The sequence below is a fragment of the Haematobia irritans genome, chromosome 1 (assembly GCF_050003625.1).
Source record: "Haematobia irritans isolate KBUSLIRL chromosome 1, ASM5000362v1, whole genome shotgun sequence".
In the NCBI taxonomy this organism is placed as follows: domain Eukaryota; kingdom Metazoa; phylum Arthropoda; class Insecta; order Diptera; family Muscidae; genus Haematobia; species Haematobia irritans.
The window spans coordinates 135,306,015-135,330,139 of record NC_134397.1 but is presented as its reverse complement, the minus strand read 5'-3'; the positions used below and the strand labels follow the sequence as shown (position 1 = coordinate 135,330,139).

The 24,125-nt window shown below is 32.3% G+C and overlaps 1 protein-coding gene and 1 long non-coding RNA gene across 2 annotated transcripts; both read left to right on the top strand.

Annotated features, from left to right (window-relative positions):
- The first annotated feature begins 1,781 nt into the window (after positions 1–1,781).
- LOC142242434 (uncharacterized) lies at positions 1,782–3,380 on the top strand. The gene is made up of 4 exons (XR_012724100.1): positions 1,782–2,094; positions 2,160–2,537; positions 2,602–2,919; positions 2,984–3,380. It is a non-coding gene; the product is annotated as an uncharacterized LOC142242434 (long non-coding RNA).
- Positions 3,381–4,004: 624 nt separating this feature from the next.
- On the top strand, positions 4,005–15,295 carry wda (will decrease acetylation). Its single transcript, XM_075291716.1, has 7 exons — positions 4,005–4,248; positions 4,322–4,488; positions 4,546–5,370; positions 5,435–5,713; positions 9,884–10,184; positions 14,664–15,010; positions 15,072–15,295. Exons 1-7 carry the CDS (start codon positions 4,117–4,119, stop codon positions 15,199–15,201), a joined length of 2,181 nt encoding a protein of 726 aa, XP_075147831.1. The 5' UTR covers positions 4,005–4,116; the 3' UTR covers positions 15,202–15,295.
- The last annotated feature ends 8,830 nt before the right edge of the window (positions 15,296–24,125 follow it).

Below are 24,125 nucleotides of genomic sequence, written 5' to 3'. Positions count from 1 at the left end.
CTGAGAATCCCCAGTACGTTGAAAACAATCATATACGATATCAAAAACTCGTCGGAAAAGCGCCGTCACTATTGAGAAGTTGTACCACGCCAAGTTACTACAAAAAGGTTTCGCATGAGTGCAATTATTAGGTGCCTTTATAGATCAATTTAGAACGACGCCAATAAGAGACCCTCCAAACAATCAGAAAAAGCACATTTTAAGATAATGGTAAAAGAATCATTGTGGTCGAGTAAAACACGTTTGTTTAGATATTTAATAATTTGATTAATTATTTACAAATTCTTAAAAATATAACATTTATACCACTATCACATCACATTTAACATAATTTTTTGCATTAATGATGAGGTAGAGTTACAAGTAGCGAGTTACATGTTGCAGCGTCTATCAGCCAGTGTTTTTATTCGATGGAGGCAGCGTGTCTGTAAAATATTTGAAAAACAATCACTTTATTCCATTTGGAAAATCAAAAATTGTTCACCAATATACCTTTCACAATTTTAAGCGTAAAATCTATGTTTTCAGAACTTTATTTTCGTTTTTATTTAAATAAAATATAACAAGCTGGTTGCGCTTGGCGTTTCACAAAAAATAAAATGGCTTTTGTAAAAGTAGTGATGGCAAAATACATGTATGAAGTACATTTTGTACTTTATGATATGCTGCCCCCCATCACAGTAGGATGGTTGTAGTGACATTTACGAGTCTGTGGTAGCGATGAAGATGAAATGGAACTTTGAAATGCTGGCAGGGAAATTTAATGTTTGCTGCCAAAATATGCTTTTGACAACCCTGTTATTTTCATTAGAGGTGCGTACCAGCTTACGAAATTAAACGCTACCGAAAATTTCGTTAGCATAAATAGCAATGCATTTCTTATGGGAATGAAATTTTTCGCTAGAGGTGCATACCGGCCTTTAATAAGAAGAGCAACAGAAAACAAAAATAAAAGTTCGGTCGAAATGGATTGACATATATACCCAACTTCTCCGAACGCTTTAGCAATTCGAATATGTACAATAAAGAAAAATATCAAATCGCGCAAAAAAAACTACAACACAGTCAACAAGTTCTTTAGCAGTTTCTACAAAAAAAGTATCGCATGAGGACGCCAATAAGAGCCCCTTCAAACAATTAGAGAAAGTGAATTTTAAGATAGTTGTAAAAGAATCATCGTGATCAAGTAAAACACAATACGACTATTACATCACATTTAACATATTTTTATGCATTAATAAAAGATTGATATTGAGTTACAAGTTGCAAGTTAAATGTTGTAGCGTCTATCAGCCATTGCTTTTATTCTCAATGGAGGCAGCGTGTCTGGAAAAATATCTGAAAAACTATCACTTTATTCCATTTGGAAAGTCAAAAATTATTCACCAATATACTTTTCACAATTTTAAGCGAAGTAACTATGTTTTCAGCACTTCATTATCATTTTTATTTAAATAAATTATAAGAAGCTAGTTGTGCTTGGTGTTTCACAAAATATAAAATGGCTTTTGTAACAATAGTGATGGCAAAATACTTTCATGCGAATAGTGATGGCAAAATACTATCACATTTGGCGATTGTTGCAGTGTCACTTACGAGTCTGTGGTAGCGATGAGGATGAAATGAAACTTTGAAATGCTTATATCAGAAAAAGTAATCGCGAGAAAAAAGTGACTTTCAACTCGAAAACTGAACATAGTGCACATCTTTTGATGGTAATATCAGGTTTTTGTTGAGAGTATATCAATAATTTCTCACATCCCAATAAACACAGGATGAGCGTTTTTCAAATGCAACACCTCTTCAGTTTGAGGGTAAATATCATTTTCAAAATAAATTCAACTTGACTTGAAAAAGCTCATCTTCAATTCATCTTCAAATTGTTTGCGAATTACAACCAATTTGGCAAAATGTTGACGAAAACTTTGAAAATGTGTTGAAGATAATTGGAGAAAACTTTGACAAAACACTACCCCGAAATGCAACGAAAAAACCACATGGTTTTCAATACTACTTTGGACAACAAAGTTCGTGGAAGAAATACAAAAATGTGGAAATTTTTTAATAATCAATTGAAATTGCTTATAATAATTGGTAAGTAAAACTAAAACACGAAATTAAAACTTTAAGGAAGTCACTAAACTCAAATCTCTTTGCAGACAACTAAAATATTTGGATGCTGATTCTTGGACACATTAAGAGTCTGGCCGATGAAAAATGGTAGTGGTTTATCGAGAAGAGAAAGTTTCCATAAATCAAAGTGCAACCAAAAAAACTTGGTATTTATGCTTTTCCATATCAACAACTACTGGATGATAATTCGCAATTCACAAAATAACAAATTAAACCGATGATGCGATATAAATTAAACTATCGATGTGATATAGTTTAATTTATATCGCATCATCGGTTTAATTTGTTATTTTGTGAATTGAAATTGCTGGAAATTTATTCCAATTATCTGGACATCAAGTTCCTGAAAATTGCCAGTATTTTAATAACAACAATACGTGGTCAGTTGGAAGAAATACAAATTGGTAAGTCAAAATAAAAAGTGAAATGAAAACATAATGGAAATCACAAAACTCGATTGTTTTGCAGAAAACTAAAATCATTGAATGGTATATTCTTGGAAGATGTTGGCCGATGAAGGAAACAACAAAGAAAAGTTATCAGAAAACTTACAAAGTGCAACCAATTAAAACAAAGTGCAACAATTCCTATATCAAGAACTTCTGGATGAAAATGTGCGTCATCGGTTTAATTTGTTATTTTGTGAATTGAAATTGCTGGAAATTTATTCCAATTATCTGGTCATCAAGTTCCTGAAAATTGCCAGTATTTTAATAACAATTTTGTAACACCAACGTTTTTGAGGAAATCACGAAGTACGTGGTCAGTTGGAAGAAATACAAATTGGTAAGTCAAAATAAAAAGTGAAATGAAAACATAATGGAAATCACAAAACTCGATTGTTTTGCAGAAAACTAAAATCATTGGATGGTATATTCTTGGAAGATGTTGGCCGATGAAAAACCGATGAAGGGAACAACAAAGAAAAGTTTTCAGAAAACTTACATAGTGCAATCAATTAAACCAAAGTGCAACAATTCCTATATCAAGAACTTCTGGATGAAAATGTGCATTACATCAATTTACATCCCGTCATCAGTTTGATATTTTGTGATTTCCTCTTGCTGGAATCTATTCTAACACACAAGCCAGCAAGTTCCTCGATAGTAATTATTTCAAATTGCCAGCATATTAATGACACCAACATTATGGAGGAAATGGAATTATACATGTAAAAATGTTTAAGATATTTAAAGTTGTATTCATAGTTTTATTTATTAATACGTTTAATAAGATAATTACATTTTGATTGGTATTATATTATTATTTTTATATATTATTAATGTCATTTTTAAGATTATTATATTTGTTAACGAAAAAAATAATAAAATTTACAAAATCCCTAGAAATTTAGTATTGACTTTCAGTTAGAACTAGGATTGACTTTCATACAAATTGTGGTTTGAAAGTATTCGCAACAATGGTAATTTTTTATTTTTCTCACATTGAAAACTGTTTGAGAAATTATTGAGTAGCGATGCATTTCAATTTGAGGATTACAATTGAGAAATTATTGCTATTGTGTTGAATTTTACAGTTGAGGGTAATGTCTGTTTTTTGTTGAGAACGCGACTTTCTCAACAATTTCTCAACTTGAATATTACCCTAATCCTTTGAAAAAATGTTTGAAAAATTATTGAATTTTAGTATTTTTCAAACATTTGTGTTTATTGGGATTGATTTTTTTTAATTCTTTGCAAAATTACTTGAAGGCTTGTTGAATATAAGCATTTCTCCAATACTTGCGTTTATTGGAATGTTATTGAGGTCATATGCAGTAAGCTATTCAGCGTTGCCAACGTTTTAGTTGCAACAATCATGTGTTCAGAAGGCCCCATTACAGTTTTCAGAATTCTGATGTTTACCCGCAGTTGTCTTGCTTTGTTGACAGTCCAGCATCTGTGTGTTCTGCTTCATACAAAACAATTTGCAAGTCTAGAATAGCTCTTTGCTAGTTAAAACCTATTTTTTTTAAAACAATAAATGAGTAGCGTACAAAGTAACCATCATGCCTCGAGTCCTTTGTGCAGTGGTAACAAATCGAAGACAAAGTCAAAAACCGATATACTACGAGCTGCCGTTGGGCGTCTCTATCTGAAGCAAAAGAACTTTGTGGTAAGTGCAAGAGACCAATGGACCAATGCAATTTTGTTGAACCAATATACTAGGAAATTTTGTATTCTCACAGGGATCGGAGAAGTATCGCAAAAGTGATTTTGCTTTACTGCAAAACAAAAGAAATTTTGTTCTCCAAAAAATGATCGACTCTGATATGCATGGCGGTAATTCTTTTGTTTACTCAAATGTCCTGTGTTTGACCAACAATTATAATATGGTTGACCAACAATTTGCCAAGTATGTTTATATTGAAGTTCTTCAATTGTAATTATTTATAGCGCAGTACAATTATAGGTTCTCCCAGTTTGTAGAGTCCCAAGCGGAGGAATTAAGGATTGAATTAAAACGTTTCTATGCCCCTCTATTGTGTCATTTATATGTGGAGCTGATAAAGGGGCGCGAAACTAAGGCAGCTGTGGACTTTCTACGCAAATACTCACATTTGGTGGCACCTGTTGACACTTATGAGGCACCATTTCCCACTAAAATTAACGGATGCTCTGTTCCCTCAGTCGATGGAAATCTGGAGTCTGGATGGCAACATTTGAATATACGCTTTGCTCGCGAAGCCTTTACCGATGATGAGCCAGAGTTGGATTTTTTCATGAAATTGGTGCAGAAACTTTCAGCCTGTCAAAAACTGGAGACCATAGAACAAGATCCCGAAGTGGCACAATTTCGCTCCTCAAAATATGAAATACACACCAACGAAGCGGTAGCGAATGCTCTGAAAACGTTCTTGGAAAAGCGAGGACATGTTTTGATATTAAACCTTATCTACACTTGGATTCATATCCATATAATAGACAACGAGGTAAAGCAATTATCAGAAGATACACTTTTTATGCCAACAGATGAGGATGATGACGAAGAAATGGTAACAGTAGTTAAAAGCAAATCCCATTCATCTTCGAGCGAGCGGAGTTCCAATAAAAGACCGGCAGAAGAAGCCGCAGGAGATATGCAAAATATAAAGACGGAAATGGATGCCTCAGAATCCAAAGAAATGCATCAAAATGTTCAAGATTGTCTGAAGACATTAAAGGAATGTCGGGAGCAAGTTTTCAAAAATCCCTTAGAGTGTCCACGTATAGTGAAAATAGCAGACAAAAATCAAGGGTAAGATTCGATGCCCCCGATTCTTTATTACATAGAAATTAATCGCTCGAACTTTACTTTGTAGTTTAACCTCAGCTTCCATTGATCCTTTGGAATGTCATTTGGTGGCTGGCTTTAATAACTCCGTCATACAATTATGGGAAATGAATCAACGATCGACTCGTGGAAAGAATATTTATGATCGTTTTTCAACATCCCATTGCCGATGGACCATTAACAATTACTGCCAAGAAAATGAAGATGAAATTGAAGAAAGTATTAAAAAGTTACATAAAGGCAAAGATTTACAAGAGGAATATATAGAGGAAAAATATTATGAGAAAAAATACGAAGACAATTCATAGTAAGTTATTATTTATATCACCCACATTATTTAGATTATTGTAAACTAGGGATGATTTTCGGGTCATAGATATCCTTCTCCAAGGATCCCTTTCAATTCTTTGGCTAGAAGAATATGACAGCAGAAATATTGAAATTTCTTCCCAAGACTTACATTACATTACATTATTTTCTTTTTTTTCTCAAATGAAATCCGAAATATTGTAGTAGCATAACATCCGAAGAATGTTAGGGACTGAATAGTCTAAGTGAGCCTAACCTAACCTAACATCCGAAGAACTGATGCGAACTAATGCATCGAATGCTAAAAAGTATGACTTCCATCCTCTTGCTCATTACTTCTGATCTGATTTTGTACAACATCTATGGGCTATTTCGTGTGTAAAGTAATCGTATACATCAGAGTGAAAAATGCGCTTTTTGACCTCTGGCACGCAGAGCCCTCTTGGTTTAGAGTTTTGTGTCTGGCGTATACGACCAATACTATTTCCATATTAAAGTAGTGATGACAGTACCATATTAGCATCGATGAATAGATATCCTGAAAATAGATTTATGGCTGAAAATGAATCAACATTATTTCAGAACTGTTTTCGTAGATTTGTATATTTCCGAAATAACTCGACACGGAGTGTATTATTCATCCAAACGAATAGGAATCTCTTCTATTAGGTCGTAAGCTAATCTGTACTACCCATTCGAAACGCCAAAAATTCCGCGAGGTGCTGTTGCCGATTATTTGCAATTTGCAAATAATTATTTGCAATACACAATAACTGCATTATCTGCGTTTAATGGGCTTAAGCTCGGTATGTATGTAGTTCGAAAATTCCGCTACCCATAAGAAATGCATTAGCCCGGCATGAGTCTCTTTTCGGAAATGTCGTTTGTTTGCCAATAACACTGTTTTGTCATCTATTTCTTATGAGAGCAAATTGTAAACAATCGGTAATAATTCCTCACGGAAATCTCATTAGTAAATATATAGCAATGCATTTTTATGGGTACCGGAAATTTTAATAGCGAATTTTTCATTACGGTGATGTTATCGCTTATTTAAATTTTCTCCCATTTCGTAAGACCTTGAAGTTATGTTTTACCCGATACACAAATCACTGTCAAAGTTTTCACTTAAATGCGGTATGCACCTCCAGCCGAAATTTCCGCTATCCATAAGAAACGCATTGGTGGTTTTGCTACCGAAAATTTCGTGAGCCGTTATTATCGATTATTTACATTTTGAACTCATAAAGAAAATGTGTGGTAAAACTGTATTATTGACATGCAACAATATTTTTCGCAAGAGCTGCATACCGGGTTTAAGTCCGCTAATTCCTGTTACATGCCTATAACACAGTTTTACCTTGCGATAGCAAAATAAAACATGGATAATAGCGTTAGTAGTATCCTTAAGCCCGGTATGTACCTCTGGCGGGAATTTCGTTGGAGTGCCGATAACACAGTTTACAAAGTATTTCAACACGTTCCAGTTATTTCACTGCGAGAAACTTGACGATATCCCCCATCAAATCCTCAGCCACACTATTCACTACATGGACGGAAGAAGTACCTAGGTAGTTGAATATTGGTGTTGATGGCGAAATGATTCCGACCACAAATTACCCCAAGATTCTTGGGGTCACATTCGACAGCCTTTTAAGGTCCATGCCACTGCAATTTGTAATAAGCTCCGTGATAGAAACAAGGTCCTCAAGACACTTGCCGGCAGTACTTGGGGTGCGGACAAAAACACTTGTTAACTACCTATAAGGCAATTGGCCCGTCAGTGGTAAGGTTAGGTTAGGTGGCAGCCCGATGTATCAGGCTCACTTAGACTATTCAGTCTATTGTGATACCACATTGGTGAACTTCTCTCTTATCACTGAGTGCTGACCGATTCCATGTTAAGCTCCATGACAAGGGACCTCCTTTTTATAGCCGAATCCGAACGGCGTTCCACATTACAGTGAAACCACTTAGAGAAGCTTTGAAACCCTCAGAAATGTCACCAGCATTGCTGAGGTGGGATAATCCACCGCTGAAAAACTTTTTGGTGTTCGGTCGAAGCAGGAATCGAACCCACGACCTTGTGTATGCAAGGCGGGCATGCTAACCATTGCACCAGTGGTAAACTATGCAGCTCCACTGTGGACACCGCAGACTAGTGATACGCAGTGCAATAACATACAGACCTGCCAGAACGCTGCCCTTAGAACTGCGACTGGGTGTCTCTGCAGCACACTCCTGGACACCTTTATGTGGAGACAAATATCATCCCTGTGCGAAGACACAACAACATGTTGTCAAAGCAGTATTTCCTGGGCTGTTATTGCAGTAATCATCCAAACCATCACCCATGAACGTAAGGGTTGATATACATCATCTAGATCGCGAGATCCAGCGTTACAAAAGAGGGTCTCTAGATCAAGCAGCGTACTAGGCAGATTTGTACATGATTCATGAGGATACTGTAGCTGAAGCGGTGAGAAGCTACAATGTTCTCGGAGTCCGACCACCGCCCATAGCACCGGAGGAAAGAAATTTCCCACGGCAGACTAGGGTAGTCTTAGCCCAATTAAGTTCAGACAAGTGCAATCGCCTCAATTCCTACTTATCAGTGATTGACAGCAGCGTAGCTGACGTATTTTTGCAACCACACGACACGCGTCATCTTTTCTCTTGCCCAGCTAAACCAACCCGGCACCACCAGATCACTCCGGACACACCCCACCTTAGTCGCAGAGTTCCTCGATCTGGCTACAAGCTGAAGTACCAAAGCGTATAACATAAAAATGGATGAAATCACAAAAAATGTTACAACAACAGCCTTTGATAACTCAAGTTTCCCAAGTTTTCAAAACTGAAGACCTTTCTTTAACCAAAAAACGGCATGACCGATTCAAGTGGTTATTTCAAAATTATAACAAATTATTTGGAAATTAAATTCTAATTTTATTGTCATTATTTTTTTTTTAAAGATTGCTACAATCTTTTTTAATATTAAATACATTGTGATTTTTTTTTGAAAATGGTTTTAAAGCAGTTTATTACTATACTCGGATACTCGGGTCTAACTGCCTACTTGTGGCCCTAAACTGATAATTTTTTATTGAAATCGCAAAAACCGCAAGCTTTTGAGGCCTTGAAAACTCCGGTGTTAGTGGTACTACGAATTTACAAAAAATCGGTGTTCAAATATAAACCAATCTAACGGAGTGTCTCCAATCGCGTTTGATCACTCTCTAAAAGTGCATATCGTGATTTGTACCCAAGCTGAATTTTTTAATTAAAGAAAAACGGAATAGGACATGGAGCATACCCAAGTAAAACTTTTATGTGTGTATCAAATTTTAAATAGTAGAAATAAACGGCAAAAATGTCCATAAGTTTATTATTTCCATTTTTGATTTTTTTTATGTACAACTGGGGTATACCATGACAGTTCCATCGTTAGAGACTCCCAGAAAAGTATTCATAGGCATCGCCAATTTGTGACGGAAGAGCATAGAGGATAACTTTGTGTAGATATGAGTTATAATCAGAATTAAAAATAAAAATTTTTCAATTACAAAAAAAGAGAATTCAATTTTTAACTTTCTCGTAGGCGATTTTTCGACTTTTTATATGATGTAAACGAATAAAAGGCAAACATTGAAACTTTTCATACAAATCAGCGGCAGATATCATATGCGAATTTTTCAATTAAAAATATTTTTCCAAAAAACATCTCCACATTATTCCCATTTCAGTCTAAAGGCGACATACAATTTTGATTTTTGATTGTTCGATTTTTCTCAAAAAAGCTACCCAATTTTTGCCTTTTTCCCTAATCCTGAATGTGGTCGATAACTGTGCGTTCCTCCTTTTTTTATTTTTATTGGTATTTCTATTGAATGTTAATACGGCAAAAGGGCTTATATGGACATAATCTCATTAATGGAAATATCCCCAGTAAAATTTCATAGAATTAGCTAACCATTGAACGGAGTCTTTTGTGTTTAACTTAGTTATGCTGTCGATAACGTTGATATTATTTTGTTTCCATATTTTAGTAATTTTTAATTGCCGGCTACCAACAAAAGTGTGTATGCTGTGTTAGATCCATCGCCTTATTTCTTTTCCAAACAAAATTAAAGAATTTTTAATATATATAACATTTATTTATTTATAGCAATAGTTATGGTGGTGTCAGTTTACGAGGTCATGGTGCAGGTGTCACAGATGTACGATTTTCACAACATTATCCCATCATATACAGCGTCTCCAAGGACAGAACAATGCGTTGTTGGAAATCTGAAAATTTACAATGTGCCGCAATATACCGAGGACATCACTATCCAATATGGTGCATAGATGAAAGTCCCGTAGGTATGTATGTGGCAACGGGATCAAAAGATTTGACTGCACGTTTATGGTCACTTGAAAAAGAATTTCCTCTAATAACCTACGCGGGACATACTCAAGATGTTGAGGTATGTATAAGAGGTTTGGAAATATATAGTACATAACATTGCAGCAAATACAAAAAAGAAAAACAAAAAGTATTGACAAACATTGTCTGCTGAAGAACGGAAAGAAAAGGCAACACCAGTTACTGTAGAGAATTGAAAATTAGGAAGCAAATTAGGAATTGAAAATTAAGACACACATTTTATTTTGAGTGTAAAAAATAAAATGGCCAAATAATATATAAAATTCATTGTATGTTGGGCTAAAGGCATAATGAAATTTTCTTTCGCCCAGTAGGTGTAGAAATTGTTTACATATTGCGGTACAACGAATCGATTGATAACATTTTCTCCCATAATGCTAAAAAGTGTTGTTATCCGTAAGAAATGCATATATATTTTAAGCCCGTTATACACCCACGTTCACCACTCGTGCCAAAAATAATCAACCAAATTTTGAAGAAAATTTAAAAAAATCTACCAAATTAAAAAAAAAAAACTTAATTTAAAATTTTTGTGGTTGTATGAAAACAACATGTTTTTTCTTTAAAAAAATATTTAATTAACTTTAGTATTTTCATTATTATATATTATGATCCCTCATATTTACGGACTTTTTGTTTTTGTGTTTATAAATATCCCTTGAATTGTAAATGTGTCGAATTTTAGATATTTTGCAAAACCTTACAGGAAAATTAAAATTTCTGAAGCTATTAAACTAATTGATTTTTTTTTTCAAAATTTTATTTTTATTTTGTCAACATTTTATTTCTATAGAACATTTTTTTGTCTATAGAAAGTTTTAATTCTATGAAAAATATTGTCAAAATATTTCTATAGTACATTTTGTGAAAATTTTATTTATATAGAAAATTTTGTCAACATTTTATTTATATAGAAAATTTTGTCAAAATTTTATTTCTATAGAAAATTTTGTCAACATTTTATTTCTATAGAAATTTTTGTCCAAATTTTATTTCTATAGCAAATTTTTTCAAAATTTTATTTTTATAGAAAATTTTGTCAAAATTTTATTTATATAGAAAATTTTGTCACAATTTTATTTCTATAGAAAATTTTGTCTAAATTTTATTTCTATAGAAAATTTTGTCACAATTTTATTTCTATAGAAAATTTTGTCTAAATTTTATTTCTATAGAAAATTTTGTCCAAATTTTATTTCTATAGAAAATTTTGTCAAAATTTTATTTCTATAGAAAATTTTGTCAAAATTTTATTTCTATAGAAAATTTTGTCAATATTTTATTTCTATAGAAAATTTTGTCAAAATTTTATTTCTATAGAAAATGTCAAAATTTTATTTCTATAGAAAATTTTGTCAAAATTTTATTTCTATAGAAATTTTTTTCAAAATTTTATTTCTATAGAAAATTTTGTCAAAATTTTATTTCTATAGAAAATTTTGTCAAAATTTTATTTCTATAGAAAATTTTGTCAAAATTTTATTTATATAGAAAATTTTGTCAAAATTTTATTTCTATAGAAAATATTGTCAACATTTTATTTCTATAGAAAATTTTGTCAAAATTTTATTTCTATAGAAAATTTTGTCAATTTTTTTTCTATAGAAAATTTTGTCAATTTTTTTTCTATAGAAAATTTTGTCAACATTTTATTTCTATAGAAAATTTTGTCAATATTTTATTTCTACCCGTGTAAAAATTGGGGTATCTGATTTGATATGGTTAGATCTGAGCCAAGATATGGTCAGATCTGAGCAGATCCGAAAAATGGTTATATCTGGTCAGATCTAAATACTATGAAATTGGATCTGATCAGATCTCAAAAATGAGACACATCTAATCAGATCTAATTGGATATAATTGTATATTATTTGATACAATTGTATCTTTCGAGGTCTTTCAACACATAAAAGCCCATAATTTGTATATAAAATGAGATCAATTGTTTTATTTAATAATACAGACAAAAAGTATGTGCATAATAAATATGTTTAATTTAAATTGATCCATCAAAGCTATTTAAGAGTATTGACAGTTGAGTTAGAGTGTTGTCCAAGGGTTTTTTCGTTTGTTTCTTCTGCTTTGGACTTAGACACGCGACTAAAGTATTACAGCGTTAAGGAAATCTGCAATGAAATTAAGTAAAAAAACAATTATTAAACAAATATAGGAATAAACAAATATGGGAATATATTGAACTATGTAAGCAAGTATTAGTATTGTTTTGGATCATTCTTCTTTAAGTTGCAATAAAAATTGCCATATAATTTTATGTTGCTTTTAATACTCACATTTAAAGTGTATTCGGGATTAGGTTAGGTATAGCGATAGGCTGTTATTTTAGGCTCATACATACTATTCAGACCATCATGACATCACAGTGATCAACATCTCACTTATCACTGACTGCTGCTCGATTCAATAATTAGCTCAATAACATGCGACCTCCTTGCTATAATCGAGTCCTATCGGCATTTCACGTTGCGCTGAAACAACTTAGAGAATCTTTGAAGCAGAAATGTCACCAACATTACTGCGAGGAGATAATCCACCGCCGAAATAATTTTTGGTGTTGGTCGGAACTGGGATTGAACCCGTGACCTTTTGAATGCAAGGCGGGCATGTTAACCAGTACATCACTGAGGTTTCCTTTTTTCCAAATCTAGAAAATAGTAAAACAATATGAAAATGACTACTAAGGAAATAACAAATACAATCTACTTACCTACATAAACTCCGCAATAAAGGAAACGATATACACTTTATCAAAGGAACACATTTAAAACAATTATATTAAATTTCTTAATTTTCTCAGCTAGTCTGGCGTTAAATTTGTTTAGAAGTGATGCCCCTGACGGCGTTGACATTTGACATAATGGCATTGAGGTTTAGACGTGTATTTCAAAAATCTTTTTAACTTGTTCATGATTTTTTTTTATATTTTGGACCGTATTTAACCCCATATATAGTCAGATATGATGTTATATCTACCATATCTTATTAGATATAGTGCTATATATGGTCCTATCCAAGCATATATTATTAGATATGCCAGATATAATTAGATATTATACTATATATGATGAGATCTGCAATTATATCTAACCAGATCTAGCACCATATATAGCATATATGTGCATATCTAATTATGTCTGAACCAATATCTGAACAGATCCAATTAGACCCAATTTGATATTATTAGATAGGATTGGATCCTCCAATTTTTACACGGGTATACAAAATTTTGTCAAACTTTTATTTCTATAGAAAATTTTGTCGAAATTTTATTTCTATAGAAAAATTTGTCAAAATGTTATTTCTATAGAAAATTTTGTCTCAATTTTATTTCTATAGAAAATGTCAAAATTTTATTTCTATAGAAAATTTTGTCAAAATTTTATTTCTATAGAAAATTTTGTCTAAATTTTATTTCTATAGAAAAATTTGTCTAAATTTTATTTCTATAGAAAATTTTGTCAAAATTTTATTTCTATAGAAAATTTTGTCAAAATTTTATTTCTATAGAAAATTTTGTCAAAATTTTATTTATATAGAAAATTTTGTCAAAATTTTATTTCTATAGAAAATATTGTCAACATTTTATTTCTATAGAAAATTTTGTCCAAATTTTTTCAAAATTTTATTTTTATAGAAAATTTTTTCAAAATTTTATTTATATAGAAAATTTTGTCACAATTTTATTTCTATAGAAAATTTTGTCTAAATTTTATTTCTATAGGAAATTTTGTCAAAATTTTATTACTCTAGAAAATTTTTGTCAAAATTTTATTTCTATAGAAAATTTTGTCAAAATTTTATTCCTATAGAAAATTTTGTCAAAATTTTATTTCTATAGAAAATTGATGTTCATCTTAGTTGGAGAGGTATATCTTGCAATATCTACCAAAATATCAAGAAATCTACCAAACATTTTTAGTAGAAGTCTACCAACTACGACAACCGTGTATACAACTCTCGCAGAAATTTCGCTTGTGTACTAATAACACAGTTTTGCTATGTATATGTTATGGACAGAAAATGTAAACAGTCGATAATAACTCCTCACGGGATTTTCGTTAGCAACTATGTGGTAATGCATTTCTTATGGATAGCGGAAATTGCCGCTGGAGGTGTATGCCGGCCTTTATCTATTGAAAATTTCGTTCGTACGATGTTATCGTCTACTTACATTTTGCACCATGAAATACATTACAATACTGCCTTATTGGCACGCAAACGGAATTTTCGTTGGGGCTACATATTGAGCTTAGGAAATAAATGGCAAAATTGTCTTATTGGTATGAATCATGGAACGGTGTTATCGACGTGTAGTTTCTAAACTTCCCTGCCAAATTTTTTTTTAATTTGACGACAATCCTTACCACGTCAAAACTGTTGTGGGAAAAATAAAAAATCCCTGACTAAAATATCCCTACTTGATAGCAAAATCTTCCTCGGCCCTCTTTTAAAAAATAAAGAAACAATAGTAATGTCCTCACATATTTGAATGTCTTTACAGTGTTTAGCTTTTCATCCGAATGGTAATTACATTGCCACAGGCTCAGCAGATTTCTCTGTCCGTTTGTGGTGTGTCACTAGTGGTAAACTAATGAGGGTCTTCTCCGATTGTAAACAACCCGTCTGTAGTATTGCTTTCAGTCCAGATGGAAAAATGATTGCAGCTGGTGGTGAAGAATCGAAAATTCGAATTTTTGATTTGGCAGCAGGATCCCAACTAAATGAACTAAAAGATCACACATCGACAGTGACAAATATTGCTTGGAGCTCCAATGGCCGTCATTTAGCATCTGGATGTCGTGATGGTAGCCTACGTGTTTGGGATGTCAAAAAACTTTCAGCTATGGGGTAATGTGATTTTCTTACTTCACCATAATCGCATATTTCTAAGAAACAAATTTCGTTTCAGTGAAAGCAGTTCGTCTTCATCATCATCGTCTACTACACCCAATCGTTTGATTGCATTACCCACGAATTGCCAACGTTTAGTTAAAGTATCTTTCAGTAATAATGATTGCATTTCCTGTTTGGGAACTTGATATTAAAATATTTTTTCACATAAACAAGAGACTGTGTACTATTTGTAAATTATTTATCAACTTAAAAAACAAATAAAATTCATAGCTGTACGTATTCTCTATTTTGTTTCAATTGGATTAGGTGAAAGCGGTATTCTCTTGTAGAGCTCGACCGAAGCGGGGTTTTTTGGCCGAAGACGATGTTCGGCAAAAAAGCATTAATCGGCCGAAGACGAAGCCGATTATTTTACTTAAATTTTTAATTAAAGAAATTTGGTGTGTTTTATAGTTCAATATTAGAAAATTTTTTCAATAAATGCATAAATACAACAATAAAAGGTATTTCCAAAGATTTTGAATTACAGAAGATGGGAGAATGGCGACTGAGCACATCAAACCATTTACCAGATTAGTTTAATACTCAAACCAACTCAAATCGCCACGAACATAAGTTCCACAAAAGTATAATCTAAGGCTCTAGGGCATTTGAAATACATATTGAGCGTAATATTGCGTTCTTCCTGCAAATATTTATTTCGCCCAGGTTTGCAGATGAGGTTAGCAAAAACTTTAGCACTTGGAGAGGCGTTTCTAGTGTCTACAGCATTTGCTCGTAGACATCTGAGTTCGTCTTATTTGTTCGGTTCAGATTTACATGTATGTATATGGGCAAAGATTATGGAACTGTAATTCATAATCTTTGGTATATGGGAACATAAACTTTTATATGAACAGCTTCATTCCAGATGACTTAGCGCATTTTGAAGGAGTTGCATGAGCTTTATTCGAATTTTTGTGAATTACGTCCGTTTACTTGAATATTGAATACGTACGATTTACTTGAATATTGAAAAACTGAAAATACCGCTTTCATACAGCATAACAAAATAATTTTGATCATATGTTTTTTCTTGCATATGTTTTCATTTTTATTCTTCCACTCATCCGCCATAATAAAAACCGCTCTCACAAAATACTTTTGTGGAACTTATGTTCGTGCCGATTTGAGTTGGTTTGGGTATTAAACTAATCTGGTAAATGGTTTGATGTGCTCAGTCGCCATTCTCCCATCTTCTGTAATTCAAAATCTTTGATACAATAGAGGTCTGCATCGAATAACTTTTCACTACATGTATGAAATTCGCTGTCGAATATAGTACATACACTGTCTTTCTCTCAGAGCGCAAGCATTGAAGTGAAGAGAACACTTGCTTGTCAAGTACTTATCCGAAACAATGTGTGTTCCGAAAAAAAGGAACAATAAAAATGTAAGTACTTAAGAAAAAGTACAACATGGATTCTCTTCACTTCACGTAGTACCACAAGTATTTCTCAGTTATGTTCGAAGCAAAAGTTTCCATTATTATGAATCCTAGATATGTATGTATATCATATATTTCATATATTTATGTATGTCACACACCTTAACGTTTGCCGTTCTTTATAACAAACCAAAGCATATATTACGGAGAATAACTGTTTTTTTTTTGTATTTCTGAAACTGCACGTGGTACATGGAGGAAGATGGGAGATTGGCTTGCGTCGAACCAAATGTTGCATTTACCAGATTAGTTTAATACAATTTGGTTGTAAACAAACATTGCAGCTTGTTTCCTATTTTCTTTTATTTTTCACATTCGTAACGAGTTGAGAGAAGAGAATTCTCTGTGGTGTGGAACCTAAGTCAGCTGTTGTTTCTTGGCTGACTTTTGAATAATAGGTGTGTTAACAAATTTAATGTAATAAAGTTCAAATTTTTAATGCAATTTGTTTTGATGTATTATTTTAATAAATTTAATGTAATAAAGTTAACCTTTTTAATGTAATTTGTTTTGATGTATTATTTTAAAAAAATTAATTCAATAAAGTTCACATTTTTAATGTAATTTGTTTTGATGTATTTTTTTAATTTTTTTTTGGAAAAAATAGGCAAAATAAAAATAGGAAAAATGGGTGGAAGGTTCAAAATTTTGGAAAAATTCGACAATTAGAAGTAATTTTTTCTGATTTAAATGGACATTTTCGATTAATTGGCGGCTAAATTTGAGTCGAGATAAGTCGACATATTCGGAGGCGGCGTCGACTGCCTAAAAGTTAAATCGGCGGCTTTATTCTCTGAGATAATGTAACAGCAGACATGTACTGCTGTTTTTTAGCATACATTTTTTCTATGAGTGTATTTTCTGCAACTTTTGTTAATCATTCACAGTTTAAGATAATCGAAAATATCTGCCAATATTTTCTCTGAGTGTAGAATATTGGATCAGATATTCGAAAAGATCTGCCAATATTTTCTCTGAGTGCATAATATTGGATCAGATTGTTATAAAAATCTCGCGAGTATTTGCAAATATACGTTGTTCGTCGGATTTGTTGGTTACCACCAACATGTTCGCGGGTGTAAAGATGACTTTATCGAATTTGCGCGGTAAATTTTTTTAAAAGTATTAGTGAAGAGAAGTGGTAGGTGTTTAGTTATTTAGTTAGTTCTTAGTTTTTATAGTTTTAATAGATTTTTTAAATTTAATAATTAAAAAAAATCATTAATTTTAAGTTTAGTTTTAGTGTTTTTTTAAGTGTCTTTGTAAGTGAAAATGAAGTGCATTCTTTGTAAGGGGGAAAAGGTTAAAGGTGGTGGTGAGCACCTCTTTTTCCTTTTCCCATCGGACATAGAAGCACGGATAAAATGGTGCTACAATTTAAAACTGGATCTGGAGAAGCTTCCTGCAAGTGCCCGCGTATGCAGCCGTCACTTTGAGGCTGATTGCGTGGGCCTTCGAAAGCTTCGGAAAGGAGCCATGCCAACATTGCTCGTAGGTAAGTAGAGCATCAAAAGAAATCAAAAAAGCCGTAACAAGCAAGCGCAAGGAACTGCAAGAAAGTGTTTTGCTTCTCCTGTCAAATGTTTGCAATGTAAGTTACGTCTTTTCTGATTTTAAATATTGCTGTTTTAGCAGTTTTTGTGGTAAAGGTGGGTATCAAGTTCGAGTTTTTCACTAAAGTGAAAACTAAATCAATGAAAAAGGGCATAAGATCATACATATTTGTTGCAGATTTTATTATAACTTGATGGGGAAAAGCGCAAAGCAAGTCTTTACAAAGTTTGTATTTCTTAAAATGGATTATTAAAGAAAAGTTATCGTGAAAAAATTACGATTTTAGCGGCTAAACTCGAAGTTAATACCAACCTTAAACCGTGTTATGTATGTTTATGTTTAATATGATATTTAAGTGTGTTAAGTTTGATCTGATTTGGTTCAGATTTAGATAAAACCTCCATATATTCCTTTTTATACAAATATGGCCAACATTCCCACACTTTACACAAAACTCTGTGATGATTTGGAACATATATGTATCACCTGATAAATCATAAATGCTCTTTTTGTACAATTGCATTAAAATTTCTCCCGCTTCATATTTCCCATATTTTTTTACTAACATTGTGTTTCATCCCATGGCATTAGCCGATTTAAATTTTAATTATTGTGTTTTTCTACAAACATTAACTCCATTATAAGTATTTGTATCTGGAAATGCAAACTTTTACATAGCTTCCAGCAAATTTGAAGTAGTTGAGATTGTAACACAAATGTTGGTACACATAGTGGTGAATGGTATAATATAGTCGGCGCCGTCCGACTTTAGACTTTACTTACTTGTTTTTATACTACACTCTGTAAATTATATTGCACGTATTATTTGTTAAGGTCCTTAGTACCATTTTAGTATTTGAATTTCATAAAATAGCATACAAAAAAAATATAAAAACAAAAATTATGTGGAATATTTAACAAATGGAAACAAGCATGACAAATGCTTAATTTAGAAAAAATAGACATAGTTCCAATATCTCAAACATTTCCACGTCTTCCACCAAAAGATTCATAAAGATCACCAAACGAGTCACATAATCGAAAATATCTTCATCACTATCAGACGTTGATGCATCACTAGTGGCCTGCACTCCTAATGCCGGTAAATTGTAGAATTGCTTTTGAAACGTCGCGGTCCTATTTAATATTTAAGAAATTTCTCTACTGGTTTTTGGCCTATAATCTTGCTTAGATGTTCCAGTGTTATATGGAAAAATCCATTGTCTTTGCTAAAACTTTGAGATGGGGCCATGTTGCTCATTTCCGTGGAAGATGAAATGGTAGTTGTTGATGTAATTTTTGAATTATTATTTGTCAAGCTTTCTGTTTCTTTCGGATTTTGCTTTGTGGTATTAATCTCTTCGTCGTCTTTACGATGAGTGGGATCGTGTGTTTTTATCTTTTTATGTGACAGTGCCAAAAGTTCTTGGCCTCCAGTGATTTCCCTTTGGCTTGAATTCTTCCTTGGCTTTCGTACTTTATGATTTTCTCCGTGATTTGATTTTTGCAATTTTACCATATTTTTCTTTACTGTACTTGTGGTCATCACAGTCTGGTCTTTGCGAGAATGGTTAAGCATATTTTCGCCTATTACATTAGAGGAAATTTCATTATTTTTTGCCTTATATAATAAATGATCGGCATAGTCTTTGCCATCTGCTTTCGTTTGCAAGGTATTATGTTGATCCTTCTCTCCGCGAGAACAAATAGGGTAATTCTTCTGTGATTCCTGATTTCCATTGGTAGTCTCCTTAATGTCGGATGACTTGTGCCTACTGTTCTTCGTAATAGGATTTCGGTTTTCCAACAAATTGAGAGACACATTTGATGGCTCCTCTGGATATTTAGATTTATAATTTTTCTGTGTCGCATGAATCTCATTTGTTGCACTGCATTTAAGGTTTTTTGGCAGAGGATTTTGTTTTACCGATGAATTCGATGATTAGACCTCCAGTAGGCTGGCCTGGTTGATTTTTTTGCTGGCAAAGGTGGAAGGTGGAAGAAAAAAAACAAGAGTTTGGAAGACGAACTCAGATGTCTACGAGCAAATGCTGTAGACACTAGAAACGCCTCTCCAAGTGCTAAAGTTTTTGCTAACCTCATCTGCAAACCTGGGCGAAATAAATATTTGCTGGAAGAACGCAATATTACGCTCAATATGTATTTCAAATGCCCTAGAGCCTTAGATTATATGAGGGAGGAGGAGAATTTTGCATTGCCAAATCGGAGAACCATACGATCGTGGGTTCCCATAAATAGCATCAAACCTGGTATCGACCAACGTGTTGTGAAGGGTTTGAAACACTTAGTTTCTCAGGTGGAAGAGAGGGATAGGCATGCAATTCTCCTCTTTGACGAAATGGCAATTAGGATGGAGATGACTTATAATAAGGATTTGGACTAATTTGAGGGCCTTGAAGATGATGGCGAAGGAAACAGGACTTCAAAAGTGGCCTCGAAAGTCCTTGTTGTAATGGTTAAAGGTGCGTTTAAGGCCTGGAAGTATGCATTTAGTCATTACTTCACGAAAAACGGGTACACTGGCCAAAATTTTGTAAACCTTATAAAAAAATATAAATGTCTTACAAAAAGAGTGCGCTATAAGAATAATTTGTCTCATTGGAGACCAGGCAGGGAGCAACTGCAAACTCTTTAGTAATTTGCTCAACTCCGATAGCCGTCATTACTTCCTCCACGAGGGACATCGCATTTATATGTTCCATGATGTTCCTCACATTTTCAAAGGTTTGAGGAATGCACTGTTAGCGCAAGACATTAAAACACCAGAAGGTTATGCCAGTTGGAATGTAATAAAAGAGTTTTAGAAGATTGATTCCCAAGCTAGCTCTGCCCGTCTAGCACCAAAATTGACACATGCACATTTATATCCAAATACATTCCAAAAGATGAATGTTAGAATGTGCGCTCAAGTAATGAGCAGAACCACTGCCGCAGGAATTTTGTTTCTTCATGACAAACAACATTTCCGAAATATTCCGGCAGTGGAGAAAAATGCAATTGCGACGGCTAATTTTCTGAAAAAAGTCAATGACGGTTTCGATTTGAGCAATCGTCGCTCATTTCACAATAAAAATCAAGATAAACGTCCAATAACACGTAGCAATGATATATTGCGTAAAATGTCGGACTTCACGGCATTTTTGAAAACTTTAAAAATGGCAAATAATACTCTAAGCCAAAAAAATTTTATTGCCTACTTGGAAGCCATCATGGACATGACAGACTACATTTTCGAATCTATGTCAGATGTTACATTTATTGCCCAAGGTCGTTTCAACCAGGATGCTCTGGAAAATTTCTTCGCTCGAGTTCGATCTCGAGGTGGCAATTGTAACCACCCGTCCGCTCGGGAATTTTCTATAACAATGTCTCATTTGTGTTCGATGTCATTTGTGAACAATTCGAATGAAATGTCGAATTGCGAAGACGATTGTGACTTGGCGATGAAGAACAAATAACGCCAATAGCAAAGGAAGTTGGCACTTGCAATAAGATAATGGCGGGTTAATGGAACTCGGATAGCATCAGCTTGAGCGAGGACGAATTCGAAATATCTTCATCGGATGATGACGACGAGGCGTCAACAGATGAAGATAATATGAGTGTCGTTACCCTAACAGCGGAGGAAGGCACCATTCATACAGCCGTAACCCAAACGGCAGATGAGAGGTATGGATTAGGAAACTTCCTGGGGGAAATTTCGACAAATGAAGAAGCTGCATTGAGATATTTTGCTGGATACAATGTTCAGTGGCGCTCGAAAAAGGCGACCAGCAATTGTCAATGCGACAAATATATGATGAAGATAGGCGAAATAAATTCTATTTCGGAAAATTTCATAGCTCTTAAGAGCTATACAAAAGAACTCAAATTGTCGAATCCCTCCGAAGAGTTCTACAAAATAGTTCATATTAGAATCCTCAATGACACCTTGAAGGAAAACCTGCACATAGTTGGTTTGAAAAAACTAATTATGGACACAAGTGTGGAGGTTAATTCTAATTTGTTCCCACAATTCTTCAACAAGAATGATGAGTGCTACGAGCTTCGCTTGATGATTCTGGACCACTTAACAATGGTCTTGTTATTCAAAAAGGCTAAGTGGTTGACAGAAGAACAAGCTGTTGCTCGGGCAAAAGTATTGGCAGCCCGAAAGATTCGGAAGAAGTTTGACAGTCTCTAAAGTGACGATAGGTGTACGGACGAAAAAGACTTTCATGTTTAGGAACTCAACGTTTTACCAATCATATAAAGTTCACAAACGTATATGTTAATATGTTTTGGGACACTTATGATAATATGTTAGAGAATATTATGTTTGTTTTGCATAAATATTATGTCGATTGTTGCAAACATATATTAGTTTAGAAATAGATAGAAATAGAAAAATAGAAATATAAATAGGGAAAAAGATAGAATAGAGGGAAGTAATAAAGATGTGGACGGAAATAGAGAACGAAAGACATGCAAAGACTGGATTTTGGGGACGTACAACAGAATTGCTTTGGGTGAAACTTGCTTCTGCAATGCCTCCAAATAGCAGCCACCATCCAAGCAGCCACCATCATCCAAGCAGCCACCATCATCGAAGCAGCCACCATCATCCAAGCAGCCACCATCATCGAAGCAGCCACCCATCAGTAGCATCATTTTATCATTATTTTCTCTTATTATTATTATTTCTTATATTATATTATATTATATTATATTATATTATATTATATTATATTATATTATATTATATTATATTATATTATATTATATTATATTATATTATATTATATTATATTATATTATATTATATTATATTATATTATATTATATTATATTATATTATATTATATTATATTATATTATATTATATTATATTATATTATATTATATTATATTATATTATATTATATTATATTATATTATATTATATTATATTATATTATATTATATTATATTATATTATATTATATTATATTATATTATATTATATTATATTATATTATATTATATTATATTATATTATATTATATTATATTATATTATATTATATTATATTATATTATATTATATTATATTATATTATATTATATTATATTATATTATATTATATTATATTATATTATATTATATTATATTATATTATATTATATTATATTATATTATATTATATTATATTATATTATATTATATTATATTATATTATATTATATTATATTATATTATATTATATTATATTATATTATATTATATTATATTATATTATATTATATTATATTATATTATATTATATTATATTATATTATATTATATTATATTATATTATATTATATTATATTATATTATATTATATTATATTATATTATATTATATTATATTATATTATCAATTGTACCTGAATTGTACCTTTTACGTTTGACGTTTTCTATTGTTTATTAGAATTAAGAATATATTTTTAAGTTTTTTTATAATTTTTTTTTAATGTAACTTTTTGATGTTGCAAATATTCATTAATTTCGTTTGTATTTTTTTTTTTGTTTTTATTCATGAATTTATTGTTATATTGTATGGAAGAATTTTTATTTTGCATACAACGAAATTAATGAATATTTGCAAAATCAAATTATGTTGCAACCAAATTTGTTTTTCTTTTTATATAATTTTTTTATTTTCAGTTTTAGGTGGCTGGCAAAAATCCCACTCCTGAACCCTGCACGAGGGTGCCGGCTGCTACGTTTTTGTATACCATTTGAGAATATTCTTTTAAATTTGTTAACATTTTAATAATTATTTGAACTTTTTATTCTTTTAACTTTTTAAGATTTCAATAATTATATCATTGAATTGAAATCTCAAATGGTAGACAAATTCAACAGAGGATTGAGCATTATTTAATTGTTTAATGTTATGTCCATGGGAGTTGGGTATACATCAATTAAGTTAGGTTAGGTTAAAGTGGCAGCCCGATTAAATTTCAGGCTCACTTAGACTATTCAGTCCATTGTGATACCACATTTAACTAAAAGTACCTATTACATATGGGCACTTCTAGTCTTA